This window comes from Anomalospiza imberbis, chromosome 6 (genome assembly GCF_031753505.1).
Source record: "Anomalospiza imberbis isolate Cuckoo-Finch-1a 21T00152 chromosome 6, ASM3175350v1, whole genome shotgun sequence".
NCBI classification, from domain to species: Eukaryota; Metazoa; Chordata; class Aves; order Passeriformes; family Viduidae; genus Anomalospiza; species Anomalospiza imberbis.
The window spans coordinates 59,328,249-59,344,893 of NC_089686.1; the positions used below are offsets into that span (position 1 = coordinate 59,328,249).

At 40.6% G+C, this 16,645-nt stretch overlaps 1 protein-coding gene across 1 annotated transcript in view; it reads right to left on the reverse strand.

Annotated features, from left to right (window-relative positions):
* Positions 1-12,670: 12,670 nt before the first annotated feature.
* The window catches only part of SPON1 (spondin 1), a 181,737-nt gene continuing 177,762 nt past the window's right edge, over positions 12,671-16,645 (reverse strand). The window contains exon 16 of the mRNA XM_068194719.1: positions 12,671-16,375. Coding sequence (XP_068050820.1) covers positions 16,212-16,375 — 164 coding nt within the window. The 3' untranslated portion in view covers positions 12,671-16,211. The remainder of the gene's footprint in view (positions 16,376-16,645) is intronic.

A 16,645-nucleotide genomic window follows, 5' to 3' on the forward strand; every position in this document is an offset into this window, starting at 1 on the left:
TAGGCACAGCACACCATGATTTTTGGAGATTTTTTTTTTACTTGTCTATTCCTATATTATCTATGGAAGTCACAATATTTAACACTGTCTTCAAAACCATCAGCAAGTACTTCCTGAACCTTCCTTACACAACATTATAACCTGCTTTTTCAAAGCAAATCAGCCTCTGAAAATGTCGGTGATGCCAGAATTCTGGATGTTCGTACCACAGCAGAGAGATTTCCACCTCCGCGTTCTCAGTTTGGCAGGAAAAGTATTCCCTAATTTGCTTGGTGTGATGAAAGCTGCCTCATCTCTTCTCCAGCCTTCTGAAACCAGTGTCTGTAAAAGAGCAAACCATGTTATGGGGCTTGAGGTTCAGTGGTGACATGGGCCTCTGGGTTTGAGATGGTTTTTCATTTATGCAGCTGTAATTATTGTTGGCTGGCACTTGTCTGGTACCAGCATTTTGCAAATGCTGTGACAAATGGCAGTGGCAAGAGGACAGCACCCTGTTCTCCACGAGTTCAGCCTCATGAGTCACATCCTGGGAGGTCCTGTAACATACAGATCATCTCACAGATGTCAGACTGAATAAATATGGATTTGCTGCACCCCTGTAGTGATAAGGGCAGCCAAAATCCCTGGCTGCTTTAAATTGCACCTCATTTCTCCCAGGGATGGAGAATTTAATGAAATTGTTTAGCAGATGAAGCATTATAGAGATCCCTTTAGACAAAATGAATGGCTTTAGCTAATACTGTTCTTCTGAGATGGAAGGGAGCAAGTGTATCAAAAAGCATCATGTTTAATCTCATCATTTTCCTCTACTAAATGCTTTCATGAGTTATTTGGTGAAGCTTTTTGGATGGAAAACATGTACATAACAGATGAGTGTTTCAAGGATGTTATTTAGGTTTTCAGAGGCACCATTACTTATGATCCTGCCCAAAATGATGGATGCACTCAAAGGGGTTAAGCTGGAGCCACTGTTCTATGAATCACCCACCAAAATCCAATTGTATTGAAAATGGGGGAAATGCGTAGAATGTGAGGATTCCCGTGTACTTAAAAATGTTAAAAAAATAATCTGAGCATTTCTGTAGCACTGCAAGAGACATTTCAGGGTTAGAGAGAAAACACAACTTCCTTGGAACAACAGCTGGGGAAACACGACAGAGCAGCTGGGTACTTTTTGACAGCTACAAAATCCACTTTTCTGGGTTTGGCAAAGGTGAAATTTCAGCCATTATAACACCAAAGCTGGCAGCTCTGTGCCTTGGCCTTGCAGCTGTATCTCCTGCTGGTGACAAAGAGGAGCCGTGGCAGCAGAGGACGGATGGCAGCTGCACGTGGGGACAGGGGGACATGGCCCAGCTGAGCTCAGCACGTGTGGCTGTGGCAGGGCTGGTGAGCACCCTGATGCATGCAGCTGATTAACACAAGCCATTAGGAGTGGTGTTTGATTAATTCAGTAAGAGGCTGAACAAAACTTACGGGAGCGTGTGTGTGTGAAGATACAGACTTTGACAGAGGCTGGATATAGATACTGTGGCTTTGACAGGCTGAAATCTATTAATGCTTTAATTAAAATGATCTGTGGAGCAGATGAGGAATACATCAGGACCACTCTCACAGGGGAAACAGCACCAGGATGAACATAAAGCAGCTGTGGTTCAGGTTCTGTTATTTTCCAGTGCTTGTTTTATGCTGTTATATGGATATGAGAATAAAATCTTTACAACTTTGTGTATTCCCTTTAGCATAATCCTTCCCTTCTCTTCCCCTGTCCTCACAGCACCTGAATTCTTTGCAGGAGGAGAAAATTTTGCTATAAGTGATGGAAACTGAAGTAGATGAACCCACTGCTGCTTGAATATGCCAGGAGACAAATGGATAGAATCAATTTTTGTCTAGGATTTAAGGCACCAGAAGAATAACTTACCTGCCTTTTTTTGTGGTAGAACTATGAGCTATTCCTTCAGTGCTTCCCCATTGCCTTTTCCAGGATTATACTGTCTCCATGCTGATATTGTTTTGGGAAAAGAATTCTCCCTTCTCCCAGCTCTTTTTCTAGTAAAGTGTAAGTTGTGGTTCTGCTTTTAAGGCACTCAAAATTTATACTTAAATGTGTTGCATTTGAAGAGCCCAAGATTTATTCTCTCCTTTCTCCTCTGACCACATCACTGGCTGGGTTAAAAGCTCTTGTCTGGTATAAAATCTAATTTTGTTTCATTGGTGACGACAAGAACCACATTTACAGGGGTTTGGTTATTGCATGATATCACTGTAGCACAGCTTAAAAATATATCCTGCCACAGATGTAGGTTGATGTCAGACAGGGGAGGGCAGAGCCAGGGAGTGGGTGGCCTGAAACGTTGAATTTTTGTTAAAGCAGAACATCTCCACCACCTCTTTCCACAGACTCTCACCTCTCCAGTGTTTCCTTCTCCTTTCCACTTCCCATTTTCTCTTGAATGGCTGATTTTGTAGTATTGGGACATTAAATCCTTCACGTTTGCTCACAATTTAACATGTTTACAAAATATACCGGGTCAAAATATATACTGAGCAGAGCTGGCAAAAGACAGAAATGGATGTCGCAAATCTCTAACTCTTAGGAGGATCATAGAATGACTTGGATTAGAAGGGACCTTAAAATCCACCTTGGTTTTTGTGGGATCCAATGGATCCAATTGGATCCAATACCTTGGATTCACAACTTATGTGAATTTTATTTTTATTTTTTTAAAAGAATGCTGTAGAACAGATTGATCTTTGCTGGTCTGCACTGGAGTCAGTGAAGTTATGCCATGAGGCCAAAAGTTTCTTTTACCTCATTGTGGTATTAAAGTTAAGGAGTCTTTAAACTGTCAAACAAAAACAAACCGTCAAACAGTAACAACAAAACAAAAACAAACAAACCCACACAAAACCAAACCAAAGACTCCAAGAACAACAAAATAATCGTGTCCAGCATTGGCAATGAAATGTCCTGGGGTGGGAGGAGGATGGGAATATAGAAGAGCAATAAGATCTCCTGGCCTACCTACTCTTGGAAAAATATTAAAGAGATAACCCTTCTCCCCCCAAAAAATACTTAATGGCTACAAATTGAATTACAAATTACATACAAATCATGCCAACTCTTTTTGTAGCCACTAAAACTGGTCATGGCATAGAAGCAGATCATGGGAAGGCTCGGCACTCTGCTGTGCTTCTTCACAGTGCTCTCCCAGTAAGAAGTGTGTGCATAACATAACAGAAAACCAAAGGATCTCTAGAAAAATAAAATCAAGTGATTTGTGAGTAACATCTCCTTTTTAAAAAAATTTTGAAAAATATCTGAGTCATCCTTGGTTTTGCCTGTCAAATTACTGGTGCAAGGAGATGTTAAAATGATTTTTATTATGCTTTTGCTCTGTTTTCCCTAGCCATTTAAATTTGTTTTGTCACTTCTTTGGCTTTTGTTACACTTTATCCCTTTTTTGCTGTTTGTTTCCAACTTTATGGCCAAACAAAATATTAGATTATTGCTGTGGGGATCTAGCCCAGATGGTTCAAATCCTGGGCTCAGCAGAGGGCTGGGAAGAGGAAGCCTTGCTCTTTGCTGAGCTGTTCCATGGAAGCTTCTCCCTCCTCCGTCTGGAATCTGCAATCCCAGCCCTTTTCCTCAGTCCTGGGAGAGCAGCTTGGGAAGCTGCACCTGCTCCATGGGCTTCCTCCTTGGGTTTCCTGCCTCCTCCCTTCTGCCAGCACAGCCTGCAATCCTTCCCCTTCCTCCTTCCAAAGAACTTGCTTGGTTCTGATGGGAGCCACCACCTGACCAGGGGAAGGGTGGGGACTGTATTCTGCATGTTTTTGTCCTAGTTGAGACAGAGACAGCACACTCCATTTTCAGAAGGCTTCAAACCTGTTTTTATTCTAACATGCATGCTTTTTATACATTCTTACAAAACTCAGAGTTTACACTTTACTCAGTGGTCAGGAAAGACAAACAAAGTGCTCATTGGAACAGGCAGGTGCAGGTTCCTCTTATTTTTCCTTCTCTCTTTCTTAATTTCTTTGTCAATGACCCTGGTAGGAAATTCTTTCAGGGGTAATCATGGATCCTCTTCTCAAACTTCTCTCTGGCTCGCAGAGAGAAGTCACTGTAAAACCTCCTCCACGTGTTTTACCTCAAAAATTCTTGGGAATCAATCCTGCAGGACCAACTGTCTGCGTTTAGAACCCCCCCTTTTCCAAGGCAAAGTCCCTTCAATGTTCCAGGGAGAACTTCTCACGGGGCACTCGTGTTTCATAAAAACCATGGAAGTGCATTTAGATAATCAAAACAAACCCCTCACATGCCTTAATTAAAAAATCATAAGATTCATGCTGTTTTTTGTAATGGGAAGGTTTGTTTATTTTGTATGGCAAGCTGCTGAGATAAAAGTCCTGTTGAGGAGGGGAGGAAAGATTTTTGGGGTTTTTTGTGCTGCAATTTTGCCTGCTGTTCTCAGTTATTATCTGCAAAGTTGTGAAATTCAGTTAAATTATTTTAGTCATCTCTTGGCTGTGGGAAATGTGTAACTTGGAGAGATAAGGAATTGTGAAATTGTTTAAAAGTATCAGCCATGTGAATGTTATGTATTTAGACATTTTCTGCTGACTTTTTTTTGCAGCCAGACATATACTCAGTTTTATAGGGCTTCCAGAGAGATTGATTAACATTTCTTTAAATCTTAAAACCAAAAACAATAAGAGAGGACTCTGAAGAGTTTCTGAAAGAGCAAAGAAAGCACGAGAAATGGTCTTTATTTCCCCTTGGACACCGAAATCTTGCTGAAGTCACTGAGCAGTTTGGCTTCCGTAGATGGAGATGAGCATTAACCCAAGTGTGGCCTGAGAAAACACCAAAATTACCTTGAGAGCACCCAGCCATTTTTTAGCCTGGTAAGATTTTGGAGGAAATATTTTTCCAGTGCTGAACCATCACGTTCTTTATTCCAAAAGGGCTTTTTGGAGGACAGGGAATATGTAGGCTCTTCTGCCCTCTGTGTAGCTCTAGCTGTAAAATGCCAGCATGTGGCACCACCAGCCAGTGAGCTGTTTGGAAAAAAAAAACTATCAGGAAATAATCTCTGTCAGGAAAACAAAACAAATTGCAGCTGTGCATAGCAAAACAATGCCTCAGAATTTAATGATGAGGTAAAACTCCTCCCTGTTGCTGTCCTTGCACTGCTCATTGCCATTGTTATTGCAAATGCTGGAGTAGATGGAGCAAACAGCGCTGGGTTTTTGTAATTATGGAAATTATATTTTATATGGAAGTTTTATATATTTCTATATTTTATATTCTATAAGGAGGTTATGTTTTGCATTTTTATGATTCTTTTTCTTCATGATGGGTGCTGTCTACCAGGTGCTGTTGAAGCCACAGCAAGGTTCTCTGTGGCAATATCAGTTCAAGACTATTGGTACTGCCCCAGTTTGTCTCTGCTCCAGGGCAGTGATGTGCAGCCCCTCCATTTTTGCTTCCATTTTAAGCCCAAGTGGTGCCCAGAACCCAGTTTAACCCCCAAAAATGCTGTACCAGGTGGGGTGGACTGGTACTCAGTCAAAACCAGGGAGGTGTCAAGGCCTTTTTATCTACCCAGCATTTCATGATGTGAAACAACAAGCTGAAGGAACTATTTCATAACAATCATTAACCAATATCCACAGCTGCCTTTACTCCAAAATGAAGCCCCTGTCATGTAGAAACCCCACTGAAAGGGCAGACTGAGATTCTGAGCAGCTGAGAGCCTGCTGCTGGCCTTCTGTGTCAAGAGGAACTGCAGCACTGGCAGCATTCAAAAGAGATGCCTCACATATGGCAGTAAATCAACAAGGATTCAGCCAGAAACCTCTCCAGAAAATATTATGGGGCAAAAATCCATGGTTTAAGTAAATAGTATCACACAAATATCCACTGTCCATACACTACACAGATTTACCAGCCAGTACTTGGATGGCTGCAGCCTAACTTAGTCTGATCTTTAGACAATAGATTTTGGTTCTTTTGGCAAATTGGATAATAATATAATAGGAAAAAAAATCACCTTTAATGATAAAGAGTAAAATAAACTCAGAGTTGTAGATGTGAAAAGTATTGTGCATATCTGGAACGTGTTACACTAGAAGGAGATGAATGTCAGAGAGTGAGTCTGAAATGTGAACTTCCAGCAACTTTTCCTGTAAGTACTGAGAACATTTTTCCTTTTTCTTTTTTTTTTCCATTGATTTTTGGTGATTTTTAGTGGTTCCATGGATTCCAGAAGAATCTTGCCTAAGTGGTGGACAGGTGTAACTTCTCAGGGCTCAAATGGGGAATAGCAGAACCATTAATCACAGGGCAGGAACCCTGGGCAGGGAGTCAGAGTGCGGTGCCTGCCAAGCACTTTTCTGCAGATTACTTGATAACCATATTAAGATTGATCACACAGTGCTGATCTTTTAGGGGATGGGAGCTGACCCACTTTTAAAGGGGGTTAATTTGCAGTTTCACTGTACCAAACAGAGATAATGTAATGCAATTTACTAACAGGATTCCAAACATGCATAACCTTAACCCTGTTTTGGGAAGAAGGTATGACCAATTCACTTTGTCAGTCCTGTTTTCTGTAGGGAAGGATCCTTTTCTGCAGAGCTTTTCAGATATTATTATTATTATTATTACTATTATTATTATTATTATTCTGAAGAAATACATGGTGAACAAGAAAGTTGTCGTGACCCATTACATAATCTACATACCAGAGAACAATGCCTGATCCAACCCACTCCCCGACAGGCAAAAAAAGTGGGAAAAGAAACTGCTGCCAATCCTTTACAAATATATTCTCCTAAGTCCCTGCTACAATGCATGGTGGGGTGTAAAAAATTAGTTGTGAGCAGAGACTGATGATCTAAGAGACTTTTTCCAACATAAACAATTCTATGTTTCTATCTTTTCTTAAATGAATTATTGAAATACCTGAACAATCCTACATGTGTTTTAAATTGGTAGCATGACATAAAATTTTAGATTAATTCTCCTATGATCAGAAACTAGACTTTGAAGAGGGAAAATGTTAAGGAGAAATTGTCGATGTTAATTTATAGTAGTCATAGCAACCTAGTTCTTGTTTTTGTAGCATTCTGGTCTTGCTGGATTTGAGGGGAGGTGAGAGGGAACAGCTTTTGTTGTATCACAAGCAAAGTTTGCTCTGCCGACAGTGATCTTTGCTCTGGCTTTTCTGTAGTTCTGTCACCCAGCTCCCAGTTGCTCCACCATAATCCCTTCATGCCAGCAGGAGTAGCTCAGGGAAGACAAAAGACCTAAAGGAGCAGTTTGAAAACTGAGGGCTGAGCAACCAATTTCCTGCTGTTATTTATGGGATGCCTTCCAAGAGGCCTGGCTCTTCCAAAATACTCAGCAAGAGGTTTCAGGTGCCTGAACTGTTGTTGCAGGGATGTTCTTGCGGGCCACACACCTACAGATTGAGCTGACAATACTGATGGTTTTTAATTGTTGGGGTTCTTTTTCGGGTGTACACCAAAGTGACTTTGCTGCAGAGCTCTGTCTTAATTAGAAGAGAAACCTCACTCTCGAGGGACGTTGGCCCTTCAGAATGTGTAAGGAGTCAGTTCCAAGCCAGAGCTACGATCAGCAGGAGTCTGAAGGGCTGCCCTGCCTCGAGCCCCATCAGCTTTGGCACCGTCCCATCCGCTTGCTGTGCCCGGTGCCTGGCCCTGTGTGGCTGAACCCAAAAACATCGATGCCAAAAGGGCTCTGCTGTTTCACAGGGAGCTCTGCCTGCTGCTGTTCATCTCCCAGCACTGCCTGAGCTCTGCTGGAGCGTGGGAGGCTGGGGAAGAGCAGAGCATCCTGTGCTGGAAAGCTGCTCTGATGCTGCCGCCTGCAGCCGCGCTGCAGCAGCTCAGAGGGCTCCAGCCTGGGCTGGACACTCAGGGGATGGGGTTTGTCTGCACATCCCTTCTGGAAACAGCTTCAAGCTGCTACTTGAAGGAATTAATTGCAATTATTTTTTCCTGGAATGAATTAAACACACCAATGGTGCATCTGGACAGGTATAACGGCGTTGTCCCCACTTAGAGCAGGTGTTCTGGGTTTGGTCACCCCAGAAATGCAAAGCTCTCAAAAATTCATCTGAGAGCAAACTTCTTCAGGAAGGCAAACAGTTAATTATGAATGTATTTAAAATTATGGAAAATAGAAATACCGAGCTCCAATCTGGTTTCGGTTGGTGGGTTTTTTGTTTGATCGTTTGTTCGTGTGTTTTGTTTGTTTGTTAGTTTTTAATAGTGCCTTAGAATAAATGCAGCACTTTATTTCCTAGCAATAGAAAAGAAAGCAAATTCTGTGATTCAAACCCATTTCCCAGTTGTCCTGTTATCCCTACAGCCACAAAAGAATTTATGGAAGTACAGCTCTGCTCACAAATTACTGCTTCAACAACTTTGCCCTTCTTGAAATGTGGTAGGCAGGATGCTCTCTGGAAGCCAGTGCATACCATAAATTTCCAGCTAATGCTCTAAACAGAAACCGAAAAAAGAAATCTTGGTGAGCAATCTATTATTTTAAAGGAATATTGAGTTGGCTGGAAGTTATATTTTATATTTTGAACTCTAAAATTATATAATAAAAGTGTTAGGAATATTCTTTGAGTACTGTGTGTTGTAATCACCAGTGAAAATTTGTATCTTAATTAGCAGAGCAGTGTCTTTTACAAATTAGAATTAGTTTGTCAACAGGTACTTGGAATAATATGAGTACCTGTTGCTCTTATTGAAAATTGAAATTGTAGTTTTTTCATGAATGACAAAAATAGAAAACGTAAATAATTGATTTTTTTTGATACAGAGCTGAAGAATAAAGCAGGGATTGATTCAAAGGATCCTCCATGGATCCACCTTGGGCAGCACCAGAGCCCAGCCAGGGCTGCACCCAAGATGAACCCAAATGGTCCCAAAATGCACGAGCGCTCCCGGGGGCTCTCACTGGGATCAGCTCTGCTCCATGGGCACACTGGAGTTCATTGTCCCATTCCAGCTTTAGCCCATGCAGTCCCATCCTGCTTGTTTTTCTCTCTCCAGCCCACGCTGTTGGTGCTCCTGGGCTGAGATTTGGGTCATTTGTCCTTGGTGCCCAGCTGGAGCAGGAATTGTTTTGTCTCCCTGCTCTGTGCAGAGAGCTCACCATGCCCTCGTGTGAAGCCCAGACCCACACACTAGAGCAGCACGGAATCTGAGAAATACAAAAGCTGAAACCTGAGGCATCACCTTCACCCTGGCACAAAAACTCAGAGATGCTGCCTTCAAACCTCCTCTCCCTGACCTCCCTTGCAGGAGTGTTTGAAATGCTGGGCCTCTTCTCTCCTTCTGCCTGGGCTGGAGGACTTCTACTTCTAAAGATTGATAGATAAAACCACTTTTTTTTTTTGTTTGTTTGTTTGTTTGTTTTTATCCCCCGGAGGAGAAGGAGAGGATGCCTGGCTAGAAGAGCAGGGCACAGGTGTGGCAGAGAATACCAGAGTGTTCCTGTGGCTCCTTTCCCTGCCCCCTCTTGTCCCTTCCCAGGTGATTTGCACCCTGAGCATTCCTGAGCGAATTGAGGAAGGCTGGGACAAGATTCCAGCAGCAGTGATGTCCTTGGTGTTAGCAGGGAGTGGGCAGCTACAGAGAGAAAAATGCTGATTTAGGGTCTGAGAGCCCCTTCCCACGGTGATACTCTGCTTACTTGGCGTTTATATTTTGTTCGGTTTTTGGGGTATTTGGGGTTTTTTTTCTTGTTTTTTAAACCCCACACACAGCTGTCTGTGTTGGCTTCCAGTGCCATCTAGTGGGATGTCATTTTATTTCTCCAGTAAAGACATTTCAGTCCTTTTTGTGTGTGAATGCATTGATTCCTCTCTGTACGCGGCTGTGTCCTCCAGGAATGAACCATTTACAGATATTTATTCTCTTTTCTGACGTTTAAGGTGCATGTAAACTGGAAGTTGAAACGTAGCAAGAAAAGTATAGTGTGTATATGTATAAATATAGCAAAAATATATATAGTATTGTATTGTATGTATATATAGTATTGTATAGTATTATATATGTATAGTATTGTATGTTTGCAAGTAGATTGACAAAAGTTTGTTTTCCTACAGTGAAGACATTTGAGAATGAGTGCAAATATTTTGATTTTTTAAATAGTACAGCTGCTTGTTAGCTCTGGGAGCACTGTTTGTATAGTTGTGCACCTTGTTTTCTGTGTATCTTTTTATGTAAGAACTATAAAATTTTATTTTACCGTTCATAACCTTTTATGCACTTTGAAATCATGACATAGACCATTTTCAAATTTTTTTTACTTATAATCTAACTCCATGTTTTCTAGACACTGCTTTGGTTCCCTCACTGCCCAAGTGTCTTAAGGATACTCTAAGTAAAAAACTTCTTTTTTTTTTCCCTTTTAACTTCTGACTTATATGGATAAGGTAATATGTGATACCATATCAAGTGTGGGATCTGTTATTTATGTTTTTTATCAGCTGTTGGCCCAGGTCCCTTGCCTCAAAGCTTATGAAGAAATATAAATCCTAACCCCAGCCTCACTAATTGTATCTGGAAAAGTTACTTAAGGAGACTTTGTTGAAGTGGCACTGGCTACTCCTGTGTATTCTCCTTGTAATATCACAGTATTTTTGGCAGCATCAGTGGGAAGGAGAGTTTCTCTTGGAGAGGTTCTGTGATAGAGCCATCTTTGCTCTTTTCCTTTATATGCACGTAATCTCACTCTCTCTCTCTCTTTTCAGCTAAAAAGGCACTTCAGGTACAGCTGGTTTGGTACACCCCAAGCTGCTTTGGGGTGCTTTCTGCACCTGGGCCATGGGAGGTGAGGGTTTAAGGCTCTTGGTCTTTGAGATGTATATAAAACACATAATTTAAAAGACCTCTCTCAAAATACCCTGCCATGAGAAGGAAGCAGACTGTGAGTTGTGAGAGGCTTTATTTCTGCTCCCTGTGCAGATGTGGTGCTCACACAGAGAGGGAGGGCTCTCCTGTCTCAGTGCTTGTGAGTTTATTACTGATGGCAGAGCAACTGGGGCTCCTGAGGGCTTCAGTGAGGAAGGTGAGAATGCAGAGCTCCCAGCATTAACATTTTAGGTGCATTAGGATACCTAGACCACCTGTGAAAACTGTCCTTGCCTGCTGAGCAGTTAATGTGCCCATCAGTTATTGCTGGAGCCCTGGATGCTGAGAATTTTAAACTTTCTGTGCTTAAAGGCACAGACCCACAGGAGAACACTGCATTTGACCTGAGGTCGTGGAGAAAGCTTCCAAAATTGATTAATACCACTGGGATTGTGGGTGTGGAGTTGGTTAGAAGAGTGTAATATCACAGGGTGGAAAGCTTAGAGTCTGGGGTTTTAGAATACAGAAATAAATATGAAGCAAGATGGAGGTTTTAGGGTGCAGGCAGGTTGTTCTTCTTCACCTTCTTCTTCCTTCTTCTCCATGGGTTTGGGTGGTGTTTTGTGATTGGACAGAAAAGTCTGCATTGCGGGCTTCGGGGGATCAGTTATTGGGTTAAAAGGGAAAATAATCTAGGTGTTCTTTCTTAATTGGATATTTTAGCCTTAAAAGACCTTGTAACAAGAGATAGGTACCCTTTTGTGCTAATGAAAGACTGCAGAACTCGGGCTGTGAGGCTGTAACAGATAAGAAACAATAAACACCTGAGTCTGAATGTGAACTGTCGTCTCAAGTGCCTTCAATCCCGACCCTGATAGAGGTAGAAAAAGGAAGCAGAGAACCCACAAGTTATGGCACAAATTGTTCTGTCTTTTGGAAAGCAGGGGAGACAGAACCCAGCATCATTCAGCTCAACAGAATTGCTTTGTTTTGCACAACACCACATGAAATGGCTGAGTCCCAGGGTTGAAAGTGCTGCAATAAAAATATGAAATGGGTCTGCAAGTGGAGCAAAGAACACTAAAGTGCCTTAAATGTGGTAGAGAGGAGTTCAGGGATTTTAGCATATTTCAGTTACTGCCTCCAGCTTCGCCTCAGCTGGGTTACACTTCAGTTTTAGGCTAGAGGGTTTTTTGTGGATGCACTGTTTGCTTCAAATGTTACAGACAATTTCTGTAACATCCAGGATTTCTAGAGCAGCAGCATTGCTGTGTGGCCTCCCTCACCCCCAAAATACCTGGGTAATTATCAGTGGCACGCTTGGACCTGCACTGTCCAAAAACACTTTTCCAGTAGCACAAAAGAGTCGAAAGTTTCACAAAATCTCAGGCTTTTTTGGACCTTATTTTTAACAATTTTTCCTTTCATGTACCACCAGGCTTTAAAATGTGTTCTTTTAAATAGTTTCTCTTTTATTAAAAACCAACAACAGCAACAAAACCCACGTGAGAGTAATACAGAAATACATTATGTGATGTTCCTAAGTTACCCTGTGATTTCAAAAGAACAACAAACTATTTGACAAAGACCTTGATGCAAACAACTTCCAAGTAGAAAGAACGACTGGTTCAAATAAAAACCACTCACTCCTGATATCCTGTGACCTTGAACAGGAGTAAAATGTACGTAAGAACATAACTCGTATTAATAAATGGTTTTTTTGGTGTATATAATCATATTAGTTGAACAGAATCTCATACAAGTGTAAAATTCATAGTAAAGATGTCTTTATTCCAAAATAATAATAATAATAATAATAATAACAATAATAATAATGTGTTAGGCAGACAGCTACAAAACATCTACACAAGACTTTGGTAAGAAATGTTCATGGTAGCTTTTTCATAATTCCACAGCAAATAAAAACAACAAAGGAAATTTAAAAATGCAATCAAACAAAATTTTGTTTAACTCATATGTCGCACAAACAGAGTCTTACTGTACATTTGTTAAGCCCCTAACTTTCCTTTTTTGTTATGTGTAAAGGTTCTATCATTTGTATAATAGAAAAAAAAAGGTACTCACAATGCTAAGATCTGGTAGTTGAGGTCTACAAAACTGGTGTGACATCTGTGCTTTGAGTTCAGCAGGATTATTCAGGACATCAGAACAATAACAGTTCTTATTTTTATTGACTGATAACCAGTGCCTATTACACTACTAGAAAGTTTACAGTAACAAGACTTCTACATATTGTATATCAGAGCTTTTTCCTTTTTGTTCTGAATAGAAAATCAACCTCTTTTTTTTCCCTTAGTTTGTTTTCATTTGTGTTTCTTTTTTTTTTCTTTTTTTTTTTTTTTTTTTTTACAAAATGTAACAAGCTTTAATATTTCTCATGTATCAAGTTAGAAGAAAGACAAGAGGTCTGTAAAATGCTTCAACAGAAAAACAAGTGTGAGGAGCTGAACATAAGCAGGAGTGGTCACACATTTCTGACCTGGTGCAATTACCTTGTCATTTCATCTATTAACAAGGTGAGGGAAAAAGCGATTTACAACATTCAGAACTTTAATGAGCCTAAGAGAAATTACTGGAAATCACACTGAACAGCCTGCTAAAAGAGAGGGGAAAAAAAAAAAAAAAAAAAAAAAGGGATCTGGAGAATCAAATTAGTAAGAAGCACAGAGAAAGGAATGCCAGATTGCTTTAATGGTCAATTTTGTGGGCAAGTTCACAAAGGTATTGTGTGTTTTCTATAAGTGTATTTGGACTATGTGGCCTTTGGCAAAGGGAGTATTTAGGAGACAAAACAGCTTGATGAACTGGAACAAATGTGAAAATGAAAATACAACACTGGGTTTCATTGATTATTTGCTGAAACAGGCATGGTTTTGCAAGATAAGCTTGAACAAGTGGTTGATGAGATAAATGTGGTTCCTGAACTCAGCAAATTTTTTCCATTCAGGAGAAACTCCTGCTCCCTCTGCCCCAGGCTCACAGATCCTTCAAAGCCTTTAAAAGCACTCTGCCACACATTTTATGGCCAAAGATTACTTTTCTGAGTGAATGGCCTCAGCTGGGGCACCCTCTGTCAGCTCAGCCAGAGATGTGGCTCTGCCCTGGCCGAGCTCCTGGCATTGATCACTGTGGTCCTTCTCTGCAGTTTCTTCCCCAGAAATATGCTCAGCTGGTCACTCCTCCAGTACCTATATCATTCCACTGTTTTTTTCATTGAGTTTTCTTTATTTTTGGTCATAAATGTGAAATGTAAGATCCTAAATGCATTACTGAGGGACAGTCTTGCTGCTATGCTGTAATGGCAGTGCTGTAGAGACATAAACTGCACAACTATCTGAATTAATGTTATTAAGTGAGCCAAGCTGTGCAAAAAGTAAAATGTTTGGTTTTAGCATTAAACCTTGCTGTATTCTTTTTTCTCCTGGTTTGGTTGGCTATGGGTGTGCACCCATTTCATTTAGCAGCAGCAGGAGAGGGTTCACACTGCCCTTGGTTCCATTATTTCCGTGGCCTTTCCTTCACTCCAAATCTGCAGAAAGCAGTAAAATATCTTGAGAGGGGTGGGATGTGATGGCTGTGGAATTCCTGAGCAGCCCTTGCAGTGTTCAGTGGAGAAATGCTGATGAACAGCCCCACAATTAATGCCACCAGCCCAGCGAGCTGTTCAGGTACAGAGGATCCCCAGGGTGGTGGTGGTGGGGAAGATGAGCAGCTCAGAGGTGCACAGCAATATTCAAAACCCAGCTGTCAGGTCCTCAGGGTAGTGACCAAGTGTTAAGGAAGTGAGTAAATTACTTCAGGGTGGTTTAGAGACCATTTAAAAAAATTCTCTCCGTTCATTTCTCTCAAGCTTAAGTGTCGGCTTCAACAATCTTTATTTTCAGTGCACTGCTCTTACTTCAGAAGAGACATAGGGGTATGCTGCCTTGCCTGGACCAAAAGGTAACCCATCATCTTCCCCTCTTCATGTTAGATTATTACAGAAAAACAGAATTACAGGAAGATATTGTATTCCAATAGCAAATGGGGCCCAAGGGTTTCCCTGATTACACCTGACTGTGTAGGGATGAGAGCTAAACTCAGCAGGAGATGGGGTAAAATAGCAAATAAAAGAGTGAGGAGGTATTTTCTAATCTCAGGCAGTTTTTTAATCACTTTAGTAGTCAGGGAAGGCATTTAACCTGACTAGGATATCCACAAATGGGTAATCCTCACGAATTTAGTAATTTTTAAATTACCCTTTGCTCTGAATAAATGACACTACTCTAAATGTATTCTTGTGCCAATCTATAATCAGTTTTTTTAAAAGACTCTCATTACTTCTTTTCAGTGACTCATTTCAGTTTTAAGGGATGCATGAGAGCCTGGCTCACCTTTTCTCTACCATTCTTGTTTTATTACAAACCCTCTTCACCTGTGAATAAGATCCTTGTGAAACTGAATCTAATTTTTTAGTGTCTCTCATGTGGAAGACATCCTGTGGCACAGCTGTTGCAACACTCTGGACCAATTTCTACTAGTTCTGTGTCCATTTTGAAAGGCAATGGATCAACCCAGTATGGACTGTATATATATTATGACATTTGCATGTTTTCTTTATGTGCTGGCGTGACTGTGATTTTGTGGTGGTCAGACATCACTGTTGAGTCACAAAAATTATTTCCTTTTTAAGTTTTGAAGAAAAAAAGACCTGCTTGCATGGACCACAGCATCCATGTGAAGAAAAGTGTTTAGGATGATTATAATAATAATAATAACTATCAGCTTAACCCAATAGTGTAAAAAGATAAACATGCACCTTTAATGTTATTGAACAAGCATTACTGACATTACTCCTTGGCATAGTTGTGTAATCACAGAGGCACTGCTTTGGATTTTCAAAATCAAATCTAGAGAGAAATCCTCCCACAGATGAAACTTTCTGTCACTTTAAATTAGTTTTGTTAATATGCATGCATCCCATGTCTTTACAAGTGGTATTTCTATATGGCTATTCCATGTCCACAGATGTGTCTGTATTTTAGTTAAATAACTCACCATGACTTCACTATTTTTATGCAATAAGGGCTGGCTGGAGTACAAAAGACTTACTCTCAGCATGAATCCGTGAGGAAATATTTATAAAATATTTTTCTTGCACCAGCAAGACTAAAAAGCAAACCACACTGCAAAAATGAAAACTAATATACACTTTATATTTTTGTTGTTGTTGTTGTTCTAAAAAAACAAACCAAGGTTGACTTTCCATTTAGCTCAGAGTGCATCACTTGGAGCTCTGTGTTTTGTTAACAAGGATGGACATTACATGCTCTTAGCTCCTTTTTGTCTTTGCAGCTGGTGAACTGAGTGCTTTTGGACCTCTTCTTGACCATCATGTAGCGCTCCTGAATTCCACCTCCACAGAGTGTAGAACATTCTGTCCAAGCAGTCCATGGTTTCATCCTACAAACTGGAAAAAAAAAAAAAAAGTTTTTTGGTTAAGTTTTTAGACATAGAAACCCCTGCTAGGTATAACCAAGCTGCATTTGTCAAACACTGGAAAATGTAAAAAGAAATCTAGTATCTACTTTACAAAAGACAGATAAACTTATGAAATTGTTAAATGTCAGACAAGCATGAGCCACAACACAGCCGTAATTCCTACCCAGATAATGTTAATTATACCACAAGATATGTTTTGTTGATTTGAGGAATCAGTACTTGATGATACTGTTCCCCA